The sequence below is a fragment of the Syngnathoides biaculeatus genome, chromosome 4 (assembly GCF_019802595.1).
Source record: "Syngnathoides biaculeatus isolate LvHL_M chromosome 4, ASM1980259v1, whole genome shotgun sequence".
Lineage (NCBI taxonomy): Eukaryota > Metazoa > Chordata > Actinopteri > Syngnathiformes > Syngnathidae > Syngnathoides > Syngnathoides biaculeatus.
Window position 1 is genome coordinate 22,194,869 of NC_084643.1, and position 20,654 is coordinate 22,215,522.

Below are 20,654 nucleotides of genomic sequence, written 5' to 3' on the forward strand. Positions count from 1 at the left end.
GGCAATCTTGAACTCCGCCCCCTTAGCCGTGTCCCACAAGCTTTCAATAGACATTTCTCTTGCATGACATCGCGCATTTACGTTTCACTAACCCGACTCTTCGGCATAAAACATTACACACTTCATTCAGCAGTTCAGTAACACACGAACAATGTGAAAGCTGTTCTCCTGCAATGTATAAAGCACTAATAATAATGAAATCAAACTCAGAGAAGAGACTTCTCCCTCACTTATCTTCAAACATACAGCCTGTGTTTGTTGATATTGTCCACATTTGGTGCGGTCTTTCACAAGTCTAAATCCATCATAGACACTTCGACAACTGTGTTTTAGGCTTTGGAAAATGTATCAACCGGGCCCCTTGTAACCTAGCAGGATATCTTTCATCAGAATTGCACGTTGCCAAAGCGCATCTGAGGACCATTTTCTTCGCAACATTAACTTTTCCAAGCACATGCTACTGTTAACCACCGTTGCTTGTGGGAGAGTACAGCGAGGGGGGCGTGTCAAGCCAGGGGTTAAGACAATCTGATTGGCTATTATTGTAGGAGCGATTGACAGGTCAGAAAGGTCCATAGTGCAGTTCCTTTTCTTTTTCCTAATTATTTCTTTGACAATTAAGTCCACAGCTTTTACACACTTTTATGACACAATAAAGTAATCATAGAACAATCCTTAAAGACGATGGACATTGTGTTTTAAAGGCCTTTTAAATTACTATAGATCATTACAGGTTTTGTTCTTGTTTGAATACCTCTCGCCCAAATATAGCTGGCATAGGCTCCAGGACACTCGCAACCCTAGTGAGGATAAGTGATACAGAAAATGGATGAATAAAGAATTATTTAATTGTGGTCGCATCAAGAGTTTTTAAAAAGTTGACTGGATGCTAACTGGTAAGATCAAAATTGTCCCCAGTGCTGCAGAGACACCAGCTGCTGTGCCCAAGTTGTCCAATGTTCAAATCTCAGAACATTACTCCACCTGCATCAAACTTTCCACTGAGAATGTGAGTATGGTTTAGGGCACACTCTAAAAGGTACAAATTAGTTAGCGTTCTTGTTCTTGTCAATAACAGTTTTTCTTTTTTGACAGAAAATTACAACAAAAAATGCCTTTGGTCTACATCTCATTGATTACATGGCTGATATTCTTAAACAGAAGGATTCTGAGCTCACAAACTTCAAGGTACACTATCTTTGAGGTTTGGCATCTTCTTTTTGCAGTTGTATGTTCCTGGGAACCCGTGGTCTTTTATTAATTTATTTAATGGAAAATCGTAAAAGTTTAATAATTTACGACTACAAATCAGAGAGACAGAAAGAGAGAGTAATTTCAATTTCAACGTCACATTTGGAAGATTAACAATACATTCATTCTTTTTAGAGGATGGGCGTATGATCGATACAAGGTAATGGAATCAGTTCAATCCTCGCGTTATTTCATGGCATCCGGTTATTATGAAGGCTCCCAATACCAGTCACTGATATTTAAGCCCAAGAAATCTGACATTGATAAACCTCCGGCAGTTTGAAAAATCGCCATGTCATCATGTCCGGCAGAAAGAGTAGTTTTTGTTTACAATTATCTGTCATTGTGTCATTATGTCTATGTACTAGTGGTTTAATGCAGTGGTCCCCAACCTTTTTATGACTGCTTGACATGCTTGACCATTTTTACTGCAGACCGAGGGGGATGGGGGGCGTTAGTCGTTTGTTTGTACTGAAAATATTTGTATTAAGTATCGAGTAGAATACACATGATAATGAATAATAAAATCAGAATATGATAATGAAATAAAATAAAGATAAAAAATACATATGGAAAAATAAAGAACAGGAACTAGCTATTCTAAATTTCTTTCTCTTTTATCTAAATATACCTACACAACAGTTCAACTTTTTATTTTTATTAAACATTCCATGAATGTTATTTTTATTTCAGTTTCAAGAAGTGGTAAATCAATTGCACACAATTGACAGATTTCTGTTTACCGTTATTGTATTATGCCCATCCCGTGTGTATGACACACAAGCACTCTTGTCAGTCTGTCTCTCTTCGCTTACAGGTGGCAGCTGGGACACTGGATGCCAGTACAAAGATCTATGCTGTCAGGGTTGATGCAGTTCATGCTGATGCCTACAGAGTACTCGGTGGCCTGGGGGCAGAAACCAAACCTGGAGAAGGTCAGAGGGAGCCTCATTGCAGGCATTTTGAATTATTTTTAAGTAACTAATCCCAGAAGGGTCTCCTTATGATTCTCCTCATCTGTTGAAATATAAAACTTAAAGACAGATGTATGTGTGCTACTATAGACCACGGAATAATGGAGGTAGAGCAAACTGAAGATGCTATGATGACTTCCAAGCAGCCAAAGAAAAAGAGACCCCCAAAGAAGACTGTGGAGCAGAACCTGAGTAACATAAATAGTACTGAGTCTGAGAGGAAATGTGAGGTACCGAAATTTTTTTTTTTTACTTTATTTTTGGGGTAAAAGTAAATGAAATCCCAAATCCAAAATATTTAATCCTGCCAAAACAGTCTTTTGTTAGATTTTTCCCCCCAATAGAGTTCTAAAGTAGTCAAGTCAATATTTATATAGTGCCATCTCAGAACTGGACTTTGCAGTGTGATCGGTATCAGCCAATAGTGAACATTTAATGCTGATCGGCTTTCGCGGCATAAATTGCCGATCAGATCAATTGCGTCATTCATCGGCTAGCTTTTGGTGTTCACACGTGTGAAACCAAAAGCTAGTTTATTTTTAGCCTTATCATGTCTTGTGGTGTTACACTGTAACTATGTGATGACCAATAAAGTTTTTTCAATGTTGTCGGTGGAAAAAAAAAACACGCCGGTGTGGGACTGTTTTCCAGCAACTCAAATACGTCGCAGGGAACGTAATCTAAATGCTTCAATGCAACAAATTTGACGTGGCACCTGAAGAATGCACACAATGCCAATTTTAAGCAATGCAGCTTGGAGGGGGGAACAAAGGGAAAGTCAAATGGACCCAAACTCTGGACATTCATTTAGTCGGCACAGTCAGAAAGTTAGAGTAAGCATGTCAATAAAAGTATTGATTAACATAATTTAATTGCAGTAAATTACTGGCACCGACCACTTTACAGCCCGAGCTCCGGTCTGCCGGCTCAGTGATGGAGTCACGGAAAATCGTCCACTCGGATTTGATGTTCCCCGCCTCCCACATAACATGAGCAAAGTTCTGTCTGAGGTGGGAGTTGAAACTCCTTCTGACAGGGGATTTTGCCAAACGTTAACAGTGGCCTGTCATGTCGACCACGATCTTCCCCCACCATCAAAGCAAGCTCACCACCATGTGGTGATCATTTGACAGCTCCGCCCCCCTCCACCTAAGTATCCAAGACATGCGGCCGCAAGTCCAATGGCACGACCATAATCAGTCATCGAACTGCCACCAAGGGTGTCCTGGTGCCAAGTGCACATGTGGGCATTGTGGTTCAACATGGTGTTTGTTATGGACAATCCATGATGAAGACAGAAGTCCAATAACAGAACAAAGCTTGGGTTCTGATTGAGTGGGGGAGGGGGGGTGTTCCTCTGAATCAAGCCCTTCTAGGTCTGAATGTCATTGCCCATGTGAGCATTGAAGTCCACCAGCAGAACAATGCTGTCCCCAGCGGGAACACTCTCGAGCACCCCCTCTGAGGTCTTCAAAAATAGTGGGCACTGAACTCCTGTTTGGTGCATAGGCATAAACAACATTCAAGACTCGTCCCCCGAGCCGAAAGCGGAGGGAAGCTACCCTCTGGTCCACCAGGGTGATCCCCAACATACAGTCGCTGAGGCAGTGGGTAATAAGTATACCCATACCTGCTACGCACCTCAAACCATGAGCAACTTCAGAGTGAAGAAAGTCCAACCCCTCTCAAAAAGACTGGTACCTGAGCTCATGCGGTGTCTGGAGGCAATTCCAACTATATCTACTCGGAACTTCTGGACCTCACACACCAGTTTGGGGCCCTTCCCTCCCAGAGAGGTAACTGTCCACATCTCTAGAGCCAGCTTCTCTAGCCAGGGATCGTATCGCCAAGGTCCCTGCCTTTAGCCACCGCCCAGCTCGCACTACACCTGAGCCATGTGACCCCCTCCCACAGTTGGTGAGGCCATGGGAAGAATTTTATTATGTACTTACCTCAAATTGATGACAAGTACAGTATTTTTTTTGTTACTATTATGGATCATTGACAGTAACTGTTTAGTGCATTTTAAACAAATTAACTCAGCTTGGCTATTATTTCCCCTCCAGATAGACCCAATGTTTCATCGCATGGCATCGTCCTTTGATGAAAGTAGCACATCAGGGGTCTTCCTGTCGGTCCTCTTCAGTGAAAACAGTCGCTGTGAGCTGCTCTTTCCATCTCAAATGATCCTTCTGCAGTCTGTGTCCTCCTACTCTCCCCCACCTGCAATGACGGTCCCTGCTGCCCCATTCATGGGTAAGAAAAATAATAGGTACTGGTGTGTAAAAGTATCAAATGATCAATGCAGTCCTCTTCCCCGCAATTCGAAACGATTCAGCAAATCCTCTTAATTGATCCACCTCTTTGTGTTTTGTGTGTGATTTGTCTTGTATGCCATATGCTATGCTGAGATATGACACTGCAAATACAGCACCTGAAATGACTGAAGGTCATGATTTTTGAGGATCAATCTTCTAGTATCTTGGTATACTGTAATGATATTGTTTGTCCCTTTTACACACAAAAACTCAAACTTTTTTTTTTTTGGGGGGGGGTGATACCAGCAATTTCCATTTTTGAATCACACCAAAACGACTCGCCACTCATGAAAACAACATAGTTGCCACACACTGTAAGAATTAGGTTTGTTTCGGCCGTGTTACTCTGTGTATAACATGTCTTTCCAGTTCATTGGTGTTTTTAAAATTTTGAGGACCCTGTGGTTCACATAAGTCACTGTTTTGATCCTAACAGCTGGACTCCAGCGGTCTCAGAAGAAATGTGACATCTGCCCCTCTCTGCAGAACTTCTCCTTCACAAGCTGGAACCCTGAGCAGGTCAGAATACTTTGGTTGGATGAGTAAGCATTTAATATATCATATCATTCTAGTTGTAGTTTGCGGTGAAATTCAAACCTATTCCCAACTATAACCACAATAATAAGTAACATCAAACATACATATATATTTGTTCATAAAAGCCCAATTGGGACATGTAGAAAAAGAAAATGTAACTGTGTTAATCTTCCTAGAATAGTATTTTCTAGAAAGATTAGTAATTTTACCTTTCTGCTTGACAATAGACTAGGGCTGGGCATTAAGAACCTCATGATTTAATTTAAATGAATTAGGTTGCAATTCGACTTGATATGAATTCTGTAGGTTTTCATTCAATTTGGTACCGACAATACAGAGTATACAGTATTAGAATAGTACAGGACAAGTATGAGGGCAGCAGAACAGTGGTGATGTGTGTCTTACATATGACAGAAGAATTTGAGGTGGAGGTGTGACTGCATCAGGGATCAGATCTGAGCCCCTTCCTGTTTCCAGTGGTAATGGATAAGGTGACAAGTGAGGTTAGACTGGAATCACCTTGGACCATGATGTTCACAGATGATATTGTGATCTGCAGTGAAAGCAGGGAATAGGTGGAGGAACAATTAGAAATGTGGAGGCATGCATTGGAAAGGAGCGGAATTAATACCATCTGAAGTAAAAGAGAATATACACTATGCACATGAACGAGAGAGGTGGAGGGGAAGAGTGAGACTACAGGAAAAGAGATGGCGGGGGTGGACTACTTCAGATACTCCGGGTCAAAAATGCAGAGCGATGCTGATTGTGGTTAGGAAGTGAAGAAATGGATCCAAGCTTCTGGCAGAAGGTGTCAAGTGTAATGTGACAGAAAAGTCTGATCGGATGAAGGGCAAAGTTTATAAAACAGTGGTGACGCCAGCCATGGTGTATGGATTAGAGACAACACGAAGCAGAGCCTAAGGTGGCTGAAATGAAGATGTTGAGGTTCTCTGGGAGTGAGCAGTTGGAGGGGTTAGAAATTAGCTCATTCGAAGGACTTCTTAAGTTAGACGTTTTGGAGAACCGCAGAGCTCAGCCCTCAGGATTGGCCTGTTTAGTCACATGCTGTGATGACATACCATTCTGGCTCCACATCCCACCTACGCCGCCACCTTCTCGATCGATTTTGCAGCATAATCAAACGTATCATCTAGTCTTTTAGATCAATTTGTTCAAGCAGACACACTTCCACAATCGCCATTGTTGTTGCTTTGTTGCTAAAGTTCAAACAGCTACCGGAAATGAGCTAAATGTGCTGAGGAAACCCCACCCAGTGGCGTCCTAGCCAATACCAACCATAGAGACATCTCTGACTTTGAGAAGAACTGCAATACATTTTCAAAACTGAGCACATGGGTTGCACTCAAGTATAAAGGCAAACTACACGCAGGGGACCCGCTGTGATGTCAACGTGGTCGCCACAAGTGTGAATATAAAGAAGCTTGAATTTGGAACAGATGGGTGCTATGAATGGGTATAAAAGGAGCTTCTCTGAATTCCTCCTCATTCAAAGCAAAAATGGGGTGAGTGAGAATTCAAGAAAAGTGTGTGAGAAAATAGTCAATCAGTTTAAGGGCAACGTCGCTCATTTTATAATTGCAAGAATTTTAGGGATGTCATCATCTACGGTGAATAATACCATCAAAAGGTTCAGAGAATCTGGAGAAACCACTGCGTCGAAGCAGCGAGGCTGAAAACCAGCATTGAATGCCCATGACCTTCGATCCCTCAGGGGGCACTCCATCAAAAAGTGACATCAATATGTAAAGGATATCACCACACGGGCTCAGGATTACTTCAGAAAACCAATGTCAGTAAATAGGATTCGATGACATTCGTAAGTGCAACTTAAAACTCTATTATGCAAAGTAAACACCGTTTATCAACAACACCCAGAAATTCCCCCCATGCTCATCTAAGATGTACTGATGTAAAGTGTTTTGTGGTCCGTTATGTCCACATTTCAAATTGTTTTTAGAAATTGTGGATGTTGTGTCCTCCGGGCCCAAGAGGAAAAGATCCATCAGGACTGTTATGGATGAAAAGTTCAAAAGCAAGCATCTGTGATGATGTGCGGCTGTGTTAGTGCCAATGGCATGAGTAAATAACACGTATATGAAGGGACCATTAATGCACAAAGGTACATACAGGTTTGGAGAAATAAATGCTGCCATCCAGGCAATGTGTTTTTCCATGGTCGCCTCTGCTTATATAATGCCAAAACACATTCCGCACGTTACATCAGCGTGGGTTTGTAGTAAAAGGATGGAGGTACTAGACTGGCCTGCCTCCAGTCCAGACCTGTTAGCCATTGAAAATGTGTAGCGAATAAAATTAGACACCAGAGAGCCCGAACTGTTGAACAGCTTAAACTGAATTCCACCTATGAAGCTTCAACCATTAGTATGTCCTAACGTATATTGAATGTTGTTAAAATTCAAAAAATTAAAATTAAAGATAATGTAACACAATGGTAAACATGACCACGTTTTTTGGAATGTGTTGCAGCCATAAAACTCAAAAGTTAATAATTATTTGCTAAACCACTGAAGTTTATCAGTTTGAATATTAAATATCTTGTCTTTTGTGTGTAATCAAATAAATATAGGTTAAACATGATTTGCAAAACATTGTATTCTCTTTTTTTTGTTTTGTTTAACATAACGTCCCAACTTCATTGGTATTGAGGTAGTAAATGATACATACCACTGAACTGTACTTGGCAAATGTAAAAAAAAAAAAAATAAAATAAAATAAACCAGTGTAAATGTATGCACAGGTTGGACATTTAATTCTGTGATTCCTTCATGTACAACTAGAGGGAAGCTATGTACAACTAGTGGTACTTGTACAAGGTTACACATTCAACTTGGTGACTTTATTCTTGATGTGCCACTGGTTGTTCTTTCAGACAATAAACCAACTTTTGGAGAAAATGAAGCAGGGTGAACATGTTTTTGATGTCAATGCTGAACCTGAACCCAATGCTGAAGAAGAGGATTACCCCGAAGTTGATGCAGACTACGAGGAGGGTCTGGGTGACTGTCAGGAGGGGCTAAAGGAACATCGAGACAGGTGTGAGCCCTCAAGCTCTGGAAAAGGACGGTGAGATCAATGATTTGTTTTTTTTAATCCATTATCATATAGAACAAGTCACTGATGGTGTAGTGCAAGGGTGCTCAATGTGTCATTCGCGTGACAGCGTGCCAAAAAAAGGGGGGGGGGGGTTGTTGTTTCAGGTGTGGCCAATATGTCGATCACATGCACATAAAGGCGCGTTCTAGCAGCAAGCATTTTAACACATTTTATTTCCAACTTTCCAGATTTTGAATACCAATACATTAAAACTAGCAATTCTGGTGTATGAGTTCCTTGGGACTTACCGGTACTTTGGTCGTTAAAAACGGCATACCTTCCGATCAGGTCCACTTGATGCTTCGATGGGTCAGTGGGAACACAACTGCATTGACACAGACAAGTCCATGTCACAGGCAGTGGGTAACAACCAGGAAAGTCATGGCAAGACGCTATATCCCCATTTCAACTGAATACAGTGTCAAAATCTTTATTTGGCAAATACAGTGGCACCTCAGAGTTTGAACATAATTCAGTGTTGTGAAGTGTTCAATGTCAGAGTTCAATGTTCAACCACTGAAACATATTTTCCCACAGGAAATAAATCCATTCCCAACCTCCTAATAGTAAATTTCTATTTAAATCCCTATTTATGTAAAAATATGTGCACCCTGCATTTAAAGAGTAAAAAATACCTAAACTTATAGCAACTTAAATTTGTATAATTTACCTTTTTGGTGGCGCTCCAATGGCTTGTGAGGGAAGGAAGAAGTGTTACACCGGAGTCTTCCTCCATGATTTGTATAATTCTCCTGTAGCTTCTCCATTTCTTCCATTACCTGTGGCCTTTGCTCTTTAATGCTAGTCACACCTTTGGCAATACTAGGTGCCTTTTATTACATTTTTATTTTTTAGGATAGTCAAAATAGTAGACTTAACCATACAATGCTAACAACCAAGAGCCGTAAGGAACACCGCATTTCCGAAAGCCAAGGCATTTTTTATGCAGATTTTTTTTGGGTCAAACGCCGATTTGTACAACAACTGAGAAGTTCAAATTCCGAGGTTCCACTGTATGTACAAAAAAAAAAAAAAACAAGGAATTTTACTCCGTTAATTGGAACTGCACTAATACGACCAGCCTGGCATTTTGGGGGGAAAAACTTTTGAGACATAAAAACAAACTAGTTAATCACTGTCCCATAAAAGTTTATCGGTAATATGGTGATGCTTATGCAATTATTTGTTTATGTATTTATTTATTTAAAATTTGAGTAATTATGCAATTGATGCAGAGTACTGTAATAGAGTATTTTAAAATGACTAATATGGTGATAATCTAGTCCAGCATAGTGACAAATGTTGCAGAGACTTGAAGAAATTTAATCAAGTGACTTGTAGTGCAATACTCTAATGTAAATATGTAAGGCATGCTGCTTTACTGAATTAATCTTCGTGCCTGCAATATCAATTTCCACCAGTAGACACTAACACTGTACATTGATGGGAACAGAAGAATGTAGGATGTCTGGATGGTAGGTGGCATGTGTGACACCAGCAGAGCTTCGAGGCAGAGATACGCAGACCTATTTTTAAATCGACTTTTTTTTTTCCACAGTCCTACAGTTTTTCTTCTATAAAGCTTAATAACGCTTGCAGAATAAAACCCACCAGTTGTAAAGAGATCATTTCACCACGTAATATGCCTCTAACAAAATGTTCTCCTGCACTTTCTATGATGTGTTAGTGATGTGATACCCATTGGAGAGGGAGATATCACCACTATGTGTCAGCAGCTCTCTTCTCAGCCAAGAGAGTATTCATACTTTAGCCCAAGGACGATGGCTACGTGGGCCGGACCAGGCTACTGGCAGTTCAAGCCAAAGCACAAGTGTAAGTAAATGGAAATGGAAAAATAATCTCAAGATTATGGGACCTGATATGCACATGTGAAATAAATGGGTTTTTTTGGTTTGTTTTTTTTACATGTCTCTGGTGTAAATTTAGCATGTTGGGTTATTGTTGTAAAATTGTCCTTTAAGATAGATTTGGCGCAGTATCATACCCAGCTCGTTAGCATAACCACATCACAGTTCTGAGATCCCAGATTGCTGGACTTCCCTGCATGGAGTTTCCACGTTCTCCCCATGCCTGCCTGGGTTTTCACCAGCTACTCCGGTTTCCTCTCACATCCCATTAATATGCATTGTAGGTTGATTGAACACTCTAAATTGTCTGTAGGTATGAACATGAGTGAGAAGGGTTGTTTATTTGTGCCCTGCAGTTCAGGGTGTACCCCCGCCTGTCTGTCATCCAGTCTTCTGGAATAGGCACCAGTATAGAAAATAGCTGCCTGGAAGATAGAATGGCTTCGTTGACTCCAGTCTGTTCAAACTGGTGTATCGCAACCATACGTTTGTGCTAACATCTTACCAAGCATTGAAAAATATCAAAAAATGTCAAATCATTTCATTTTTGCATGCAAAAAAAATGTATGATATTCATAATTTACATTATAGGTCTTATTATTATGACTTAAGAGTTTATTTTTTGGAATGCCAACTTTTGATTACAGTGTCTTTATATTATTCTTCCCATCAGTGGATCATTTGCCTGACAAGGAGACGCGAAAAAAGAAGCCCAAAAAGACCTTTGAAATGGACTACGATGCTGATGTCGACTTTGACACCTACTTCCGTACCACAAGAGTAACTTTTTTTATATCTTCATTACAATTTACATTATATATCATCATCACGCCAACTGGACAGCAAAACTACAATACAACTCGCATGCTTAAGTGATCTTTTTGTTAATATTGGCTTGCTTATAAGCGTGTTACAGCCTTTTCATCGTGGTATTTCATTGTGTGGTTTGGGGTCTGACACTTCAGGCATTGTTTACCTTTTGCTGGGGATTCAGCTAATTTACTGTGGTACCTTCCACAATTGTCACATATTTTTATGGATGTCTTTGGGGTGTCAATATGCCTTCTAACACCCGCAGTGAAACTTTGCTTTCCAGTTTTGCGGTGGATAATGCGAACCTCGTGGCTGTCGCTAGCCATAGCCTTTAGTTGCACTTTTGCTAACTTGTGGGAGCAGGCTATGCCGATCGCTTTTTTCGAGCGTGCGCTCCGGCCCCTGGCTGAGTAACTTTTCGCACGTACTCAGTGAGTTGGTCGCGAAAAGTATGCAGTCTTTGACCATCTCATGGCTGTTTGTGTAGTTACAGTCTTTAACCAACAGCTTGAGTTCTGCCACAAAGTGCTCAAATGACTCACAGTTTACCTTGCGCCTTCTCGTGAAACTGATATCTAGCAAATACGGGGTTTGCTTTTGGAGTGAGGTAATCAGAGAACTTTTTGTAACAAGTTTTTAGCAATTTATCTTCGTCTCCGGTCAGTGTCCACGTATTGCTGACATCCCGTCCATTCACACCGATCCACAGCAGGAGGAAAGTACACTTTTCCTCTTCAGCTCTGTTTTTAAGCGTGAACATGCGTGTTGCTTGAATCTCCACCACGCATCTGGAAAATGGGATGAGTTGGAACACCGAACGTCTCCTCGTTGTCTTTGTTGTTGTTTTTTTTTCCCTATCCGTTGTCATCCTCTATGCCATCCATGATGTTTTTGAGGAAACATTTTTTGAATCCTAAGAATCTTGGTTCCCTTTATCTCTCATTGTCAGCGCTTTGAGGGGAAGCTCCACTGTGCTCACAGCGCAGCCTCTTGCCCCCGTTCGGCTACAATCTGTAGCAGCTCTTCATACCATCAGGTCGCGATCAAAAAGAAAACTCAAATTATGTAGAAATGAGCGTAATGGCCACTTTTTAAAAAGCGAGCATTTCACTTGTGTGCACTATCCCCTTTGTTTAAATTTTTTTAAATGAGTGTACTACCTAGTTTCAGCTCACGTTATGTTGATTCCGGCTTGGTTGCGTCATCAAACGGAGTGATGAAAGTTTTTTTTTTTTTTATTAAATCGGCTACACAACTAACCCTTGTCGGGTATGTTTGGTACAGTAGCAACAAATATCCTACGCTAAGCATCGTAAAATCCAAAGCTCCCCTCTGCTGAGAAACAAGACATGAGAGAAAGAGGAGGTGGAATCCAAAGGTTAAATACCCAAGAGGACAGAGGAAACTAGAGAAGACCACAGAGAAAATCGGAGAAGACCAGGCCCATTGACTTGTATATCCATCTGTAATTTAGCCATACGAAAGTTTTTTTCTTTTTTTTTTTTTTTTTTTTTTTAAACAATCTAAAACACTTTCAACTTTGTACTCTTACTCGTAGATCAAGCATATAGAATGATTGTTTGATTTTAGTCTTGGCAAATCAATTGCCTGTTTCAATGCAACACCTCATGGTGTTAGGCTTCAACTCAAAACCAGCACTGCTCACCTGTAAAGTTTACACTGACACAGACCTTAAGGCATACATTTGGAATGTTTCTTCAGAATTTATATATTATTTATATATAGAGTAAATATCAAAACGGACATTTTATCTTCAGTTAAACGAAGATACAGAAGAAGGCAGAAGTGGGGACATATTCATGCAAGAACTAGAGAGATCATCAATGGTGTTGGGCATCGAGAACCGACTGGAGCCGGGATTAGCATTCCAGTTCTCCTTGAATCATTACAATTTTAAAATTTCTGTTTCAGTTTCGATACCTACCGTCAGCTGACCCTGAAGAAGAAAGTGGCAAAAAACAATGAAGAAGGACACAAAAAATGCACATGTCCCCAATAGCTGGAGGGAAAAGTCTGTCTTTGTTAAAATTAATGACCTTAAGCAATTGTAAAAAAACTGACTATTTGTGACTTAGATGAAGATCAGATCACATTTTATGATAAATTAATTTAAAAATTCTGGTAATTCCAAAAGGGCGGCATACTTTTTCTATAGTTAGAAGACCTGTCCAGCTTCGAAAGGGCATTAAGGGTTTTTGCAACACGATCAATATTGCAAAGTTTTTGTTCTGGGTCGTATTAAGTGAATGCCATCTTCACTTTGTAGGCTGCCACCACTATCAGCAAGTCTGCCCTCAGTTCCAGTAACAAGAAAACAACACTCCCTGCAGACTTCGAATTTCCACCAAAGACTCTCTCCCAGCTAAGCCTTAAGCCTTCCGTATTGGTGAGGCCACACTGCCTGTGTCAGCCAACACAAATATCTGATTACATTGAATGAGTGCAGTGAAGTGTGTTTGTGCGTGTACTGTGTGGATTTTTAGGTCAGATTCCTTTATTTTTATTCTGACTTCTTACAGTTTGACTCAGGAATCACATTGCAAAAAAACTAGCACTTGTCTTTCATCAGGCATAGTATTATTCTAATTAGTTATGAGCATTGTTCAACCATATTTAAACCATCTAAAATAATATACAGTGTATTGTTTTTTTTTTTTTTTTGTTTGTTTTTTTTTTTTTTTTTGGGGGGGGGGTGTTTGCCTCTAGTTATGTCAAGAAGCGCAGAAGAGGCTGTCTGGAGAGTTTGGAGAAGGCATTGGTGACTATGACTACAACAATGCCAATGATGCTGCCAACTTTTGTCCAAATCTTCAGGTATGAAGTGACATTTTGACTTTGCCACTCTAAAGTTAGGACTCTAAGATGCAACTTCTCTTTCCGGACCGTTACCACTTCTCAATGGTGTCTGGCAGGGTTCTATACTACACTTCCACGTTTACGTGAATATAAACTATGCTGTGGCAACTCTCGCGCATTTGTACACAGACAACATATTTGTGCTTCTCGCTCCTTCCTCCACACTTCCTGTCTCATGTGTGCGATTTGGAGGAGTTTTAATAACATTCGTAATTATGTTTGCCTTTGAAAAGTTATCACTATAAAAAGGCAAAATTAAATTTATCATCTTCAACAGAAAATTCCCACAAATCAAGCACACATCAATGTTCCCTTTCCGAATGGATTTGCTGTTTTTCGTGTCACTTATTACAAATACCCGTGTATCTGCCTCATCTCTCTAATGTTAAATGCAGATCAGGGTCTCTACCAAACTAAATCCATAACACATTCTGCTGAATTGCATCTCATTCAAGTGTCTGTCCTTCCAATCTCAGATTATGATGTACTATATATAAATGTACTTTGTAATCATCTTCAAAAACGTCTTCAACAAGCAAGACTATTTAGTGCACACAGTTTGACTTGCAACAAATCCCCCCCGACCAGTGTTTATAGTCTTGACCCATTATCCCTTCAGGGTGCTGACAGTGACGATGACGTAGAAGGGTTTCCTTACTCTGACGATGCACAACCTTCAGACAAGAATTTTCCACTGCCCTCACAACACAGCATCTCGACCTACGGTGATGAAGATCTTGTACCTGAACCACACAGGGTATGTCGTTGTGTGGTTTCATTAAAGTAGCTTTTACCACCAAGGTTTCTTTTTTGACCCAAGGTTTGTCTTTTTAAAGATGAAACTGTATGAAAGATATATATGCAGATTATGGTAAACAAAAATATCAGTATAGTTATATCGCCACCAAAAATATATGCAGTGAAGATAAGTATTTGAACATCCTGCTATATTGCAAGTTCTCCCACTTAGAAATCATGGAGGGGTCTGACATTTTCATTGTAGGTACATGTCCACTTTGAGAGAGACAAACTAAAAAGAAAAATCCAGAAATCACAATGTATGTTTTTTTTTTTTTTTAATGATTTATTAGTGTGATACAGCTCCAAATAAGTATTTGAACCAATGTTAATATTTGGTATAGTGCCCTTTGTTTTCCTGACTTTCTTCCATGACTCCTCGGTATCATCCAAATGGTCATTGACAAACTTAAGATAGGCCTTGACATGCTGGTTTAAGCAAGGGAACCTTCCATGCCATGCATGATTTCAAACGATGATGTCTTAGTGTATTACCCTTGGAAACGATGGTCCCACCTCTTTTCAGGTCATTGACCAAGTCCGGTCGTGTAGTCCTGGGCCAATTCCTCACCTTTCCAGGGATCATTGAGACCCCACGAGGTGATATCTTGCATGGGGGTCCACTCCGATTGAGATTGACCACAATGTTTAGCTTCTTCCATTTTCTAATGATTGCTCCAACGGTGGACCTTTTTTCACGAAGCTGCTTGGCAATTTCTCCATAGCCCTTTCCAGCCGTGGGGAGTTGTACAATTTTGTCTCTGGTGTCTTTGGACAGCTCTTTGGTCTTCGCCACATTACACGTTTGAGTCTTACTGATTCTATGGGGTGGACAGCTGTCTTTATGCAGCTATCAATCTCACACAGGTGCATCTGATTCAGGATAATACATGGAGTGAAGGTAGACTTTTAAAGGCGGACTAACAGGTCTTTGGGGGTCAGAATTCTAGCTGATAGACAGGTGTTCAAATACTTATTTGCAGCTGTATCACACAAATAAATCGTTAAAAAAATCATACCTTGTAATTTCTGGATTTTTCTTTTTACATTATCTCTCTCACAGTAGACATGCACCTACGATTTAAATTCAATTTCAGACCCTTCCTTGATTTTGAAGTGGGAGACCTTGTAATATAGCAGGATGTTCAAATACTTATTTTCTTCACTGTATTTTATTTTGAATATAAAAGAAATTAAAATCAACTCTGCATTTTTTTTATTTTGAACCAAAATAATTTTTATGCATACAAGACCCCGAAGTGTACATAAAATCATTTCACACAGGGCTAGGTATTACATTTTCCCCGGAATGTACCATTTAAAAACAGCATGTTAAGTTCACTCGGGTTATATTCGTCTGGTATTTACATTTATTCGATCATTCTAAACAATGCACAGAATCAATGCAAAAATACAGTAAAGTTTGAGTAGACGGGAATTTTGCAGAATCTGTACAAAAGAAGATATGGACACACCAACTTCGTGTACATTCCATATCTGTGGAGCATGTATGTAATTAATTTAGAAAAAAGAAAAAGCTGGAAGTGACTTCTGCGTTACTTCAGGTTTAGTGGCATTTTAAATGGTGCTAACCAGTCATCCACTGCGTCCTTCCCAACAACTGGTGATATTTTCATATCAACGGCACCTTATTTCAGCCCCTGTAGATGAGTTTTGCTTTTTTATGTGAACCCACTAAAATAAAATAACTTGGTACAATATTCTAATTACTGAGGTGTACCTGTAAGGATGCACGAATGAGTCTTGGACAAATAAAATTGACAACCTCCACCCTCAATAAATTCATAGGTGCAACTCCTTACAATAGGTTTTTTTCCTCGATAGACAATAGTGAACTGTCAGGTGGAAATAATGACACTGTAACAACACACAGTATGTTAGGTTTTTTTTTTTGTGTGTGTATGAAGGTCAATAAGATAGAGATCAACTATGCTAAGACAGCCAAGAAAATGGACATGAAGCGACTCAAGAGCAGCATGTGGACTCTTCTCACTGAAAACCCAGAAAAACCTACCGAGGTAACTTATGCTGACAGATTGCTCATGATTCACCTTTTTATATAGAATCTTTGTTCATTCATTTTTCATTGTATACATCCTTTGGATTTTTAATGTCAAGTGCTTTATAGTAAAGATTTACATGTCTGTTTAACCGTTTATGTTTAAATCATTTTCATTCTGGAAGGTGGAGGTTACAGAGAATCCTGAGGTTTGTGGCGACAAAGTCTTCAGCCAGACCACAAAGATATTACTTCAAAGGTAACAGACCTACGGTATTACAAAGCCTACCTGCTTTAGAGAGAGAATAGTAATTACTGACTATCACTTCACAAGCTAAGTTTTCTTTAATGATTTTTTTTTATATTGTAGCGAAGAATAAGCAACAATAGACATTGTACACAATAAGCATGCTGCTCTTGTTAAACTTACATCGACAAAATTTTGCTCCCTCGTTTAACGTGGGTGTTTACCTTCCAGAAAAATGCCCGCGTTAAGTGAGGTTTTTTCATTTACAATATGTTTTTATCTTTCATTTACAGTGCATGTTTTTTTTTTTTTTTTTTTTTTCACATGTAGTTTTTTTTTATTTGCAGGGTTTTTTTTTTCAGTTGCAGTATGTTTTAAGCCTGTTAAACCCCTAACCACACACACTATAAACTTTTCTCAGACAGGTATTAACATTTTCTCATATTCCTCTCATTTAAACACTCAAAGTTAAACCTTTGTAGTTTTAAAAAAAACGTACACTACTGTCTAAAATGAAACTGAAGATGAAAACCTGTTGGAGGCCGCAACATTTATTTGAGGATTAAAAATATAAACTTCCCTCCATCTATTTTCTTCTGCTTTATCCATGATCAGGTATAATTATTTTCCTATAAAAAGAAAAATATTATGGTTTTGAGCATTAACCTAAATTTTTATGATCAATCTATGAGGTTGGACACACAAGAAATTATTAATAGCAACTCAGGCGTATATTACAGTTCCTCTGGCCGTCTGAAGCGGCTCTATGTAGCATCTTTTTCCGCTGAAGCACCTTTGTGCAGGTGTGTTATATCCTTCTGGCGATGAATATTCTTATAAACAGACATGTCAGGTCCACCGAAACACCGTGGGGCCCGGTGGCAGCCCGCGAACCCCACTGCCGGAGCAGACCCGAGCTCGGTGCATTTCACTGAAGTTCACTGGCCATGGTTTTCAAGCGCAGGAGTGTTGTTAGTCCGTGCTCCTCTTCCTTCTCAACACTTCTTCTCTTCTACCTCTTCAGCTCTGCCGCAGCACGAGCAGGGGTGTCAAATTGCCGCAGAGCCTGCAGGAGAGAGAACATTAATGTGCTGTTTTAAAAAAAAAAAAATGCCTTTTCCACTGTAAAAAAATTACACACCCACATAGACAAAAATCCATGTAATAGCGAAGTCACATAAAGTGAACCGTGTTGTAGCGAGGGAACACTGTACTAAATATTGAAACTGTGCTCTCCTAGACTTCCCAACACAATGGCTCAGAACCTGTCTATACCTTTGGCGTTTGTTGCTCTGCTTCATCTTGCAAATGAAAAGGTGAGTTTGTTAATGAAACTATAACCTCATGCTGACTTCTGTTTTACAGATATACTCTTAATTTTTCATCATTCGTGAGACCGTTTTGCTATATTTTGTGGGAAGACGGTCATGTTGCTGCATTAAAGACCATATGTCCCGTTTCCCGCATATTTTCTTTCATACCTCAGAAAAAGGATTGTCTCATAAAACCTTTCTCCTGGCGCTTAATTTTATTAAATAGTCTACAGTAGGGCTACGCAATATTGGGGGCAAAAAAAATTACCATGTGTTTATTTATTTTTGCCCTCCCTGCGATATAAGTGATAAGTGAAATAATATAGGCTCAGTTTCTCCTGCTAGTATTCTATTGAATAAGTTGGTCAAAAACTCCATAGCCACCTCTCCAAATTGCTTCCATACCTCCACTGGCATGTCATCAGGACCAACTGTCTTTCCATTTTTCATTCTGTTCAGTGCCTTTTTAACTTCCCCCTTACTAATCATTGCCACTTCCTGGTCATTCACGGTTAGCACACTACTGGCACCATATCAACATATTTCCATCACTGTCCTTAATCACCTTCACTTGCTGGACATCCTTCCCATCTCTATCCCTCTGTCTTGCCAACCTGTAGAGCTCCTTTTCTCCTGCTTTCGTGTCCAACCTGGTGTACATATCCTCATATGCCCCTTGTTTAGCCTTCGCCACCTCTACCTTACCTTTCAAAGTATTCCTTCTGCCTCTCCTCAGTCCTCTCCATGTCTACCTTTGTCTTCTTAATCTTCCTACCCGCTACCAGAGTCATCCTACACACCACCATCCTATGCTATCGAGCTACACTCTCCCTCATCAGTAAACTCCTTCAGATTACATCGTCTCCACAAAATATAATCCAGTCACTCACATTTGAAAAATGTACGGGTGTGGTCAGTCATGCTCTCAGATAAAGTTGCGGGTGTGATTAGGGATGGTATCTCAAGACCTTAAAATAACTTACTGGATTAATATGACTATAAATTAAAAATAAAATAAACAAATACATAACTGAAATAGAAAAATAAAATTTCAAACTCAGAAATGATCATTTTCAATTTCAACTGACATTAGTAGAACATGAAATACAACGGTATTCAAAATTTTTCATCAGTAAAGTTCTTGATCTGGCAAACTTTATCTGAAGAAAAGTTAAATGCACTGGCCTGTCAAGGAATAAACATGAACGGTCTATACCCGCAATGTTTGAAGATGCTGAAAGTTTAGTTCAACATAATCACCGTTAGTGGCAATAAGATAGCGATACAGTGTAACAGACATTCCTGTCGGCAATCGTGACGTATTGTGGGGGGGCATGCATCGTAGGACTGCAGTAAATAGGGGGCCGGCTTGCTCAAACGCGCCTTTATGTGCATGCGCTCGAAGTATTGGCCACACCTGAATCAAGCGACGAGGTGGATGATAGTCGCCTTCTTTTCTTTTCTTTTTTTTTAGTCTTTTTGGGGGGGGGTGTAACTGAATTTGCTTGGACATGGCTCATTATGTTGATGACTTTTGACGTAAATGCGCTTGCAGTACGTGAAGCAGCTCTGAACATGCGCTTTCCTCCTAACATACGTACATGCTCAGTACGGTTAACTTGCATTTCCTATTTCCGGGTGAATACTGGATGTTTTGGGGCAGGCTTGTTTAGTTAACACTTATGAAATAAACACGTACGCTAATGTCAAGACTACACAAAATAAGTGACGTCTTTCAATATCTTTTTTTTTCTACTCATAACAAATTTTACGCGCGGGATTTTTCGTGCTCGACTGTGCAGATTTGTGCTTGTCAAATTTGAGTGACTGTATAATCCATCTGTGTGCTTCTAATCCCCCCCCCCCCACACACTTGTAGCTCACTCAATGTTCCTGTCTCTTGTGGAAACAAGAGTTCACCACTGCCAATTCTATCCTTTTTGCAAAGTCCACCACCATTTGAAAGTTCCTTTGCTGAATGCCGTACTTACCCATTACTTCTCATCCCCCCTGTTTCCTTCACCAACATGTCCATTGAAATCTGCACCAATCAAATCTCTCGGGGGCTTGCATAGTTAACCCAGGCCACGGCCCATCCATTATGGAATTCGTTTGATGAACGCTCATATGCGTTTGGCACAGTTTTACGCCGGATGCCCTTCCTGCCACAACCCTTCGCATTTATCCAGGCTTGGGATCGGCCTACAGGACGCACGGGAATTGTGCCCCCCTTCGGCCTGCAGATAGTCAAAACAAGCAATCAAATAAACAAAGTCAGCACATAAGATACACAATTCACATACTACCTAATCTATGTTAAAGTTAAAGTCAGATAGAAGCAATCAAATAAACACAGTCAGCGCATAAGGTACACAAATCACATACTACCTGTGTGAAAATATAAAGGATATGGCGATTTAAAGGATATGTGGATGGAAGGGATTCAAACCACGATGGCGCTCACTCTAGTAGTTGAAGGTTGAATCCACGTTCAATCTTT

At 40.0% G+C, this 20,654-nt stretch overlaps 1 protein-coding gene across 2 annotated transcripts in view; it reads left to right on the top strand.

The window, feature by feature from the left end:
- The window catches only part of ncaph (non-SMC condensin I complex, subunit H), a 28,671-nt gene that overhangs the window by 3,555 nt on the left and 4,462 nt on the right, over positions 1 to 20,654 (top strand). For both annotated transcript variants that reach the window (XM_061818283.1, XM_061818284.1), the window contains exons 3-17: positions 919 to 1,009; positions 1,096 to 1,188; positions 2,069 to 2,186; positions 2,316 to 2,455; positions 4,292 to 4,481; positions 4,980 to 5,062; positions 7,995 to 8,188; positions 9,906 to 10,051; positions 10,760 to 10,866; positions 13,187 to 13,306; positions 13,627 to 13,734; positions 14,396 to 14,533; positions 16,503 to 16,613; positions 16,780 to 16,853; positions 18,082 to 18,157. In XM_061818283.1, coding sequence (XP_061674267.1) covers positions 919 to 1,009; positions 1,096 to 1,188; positions 2,069 to 2,186; positions 2,316 to 2,455; positions 4,292 to 4,481; positions 4,980 to 5,062; positions 7,995 to 8,188; positions 9,906 to 10,051; positions 10,760 to 10,866; positions 13,187 to 13,306; positions 13,627 to 13,734; positions 14,396 to 14,533; positions 16,503 to 16,613; positions 16,780 to 16,853; positions 18,082 to 18,157 — 1,789 coding nt within the window. The remainder of the gene's footprint in view (positions 1 to 918; positions 1,010 to 1,095; positions 1,189 to 2,068; positions 2,187 to 2,315; positions 2,456 to 4,291; positions 4,482 to 4,979; positions 5,063 to 7,994; positions 8,189 to 9,905; positions 10,052 to 10,759; positions 10,867 to 13,186; positions 13,307 to 13,626; positions 13,735 to 14,395; positions 14,534 to 16,502; positions 16,614 to 16,779; positions 16,854 to 18,081; positions 18,158 to 20,654) is intronic.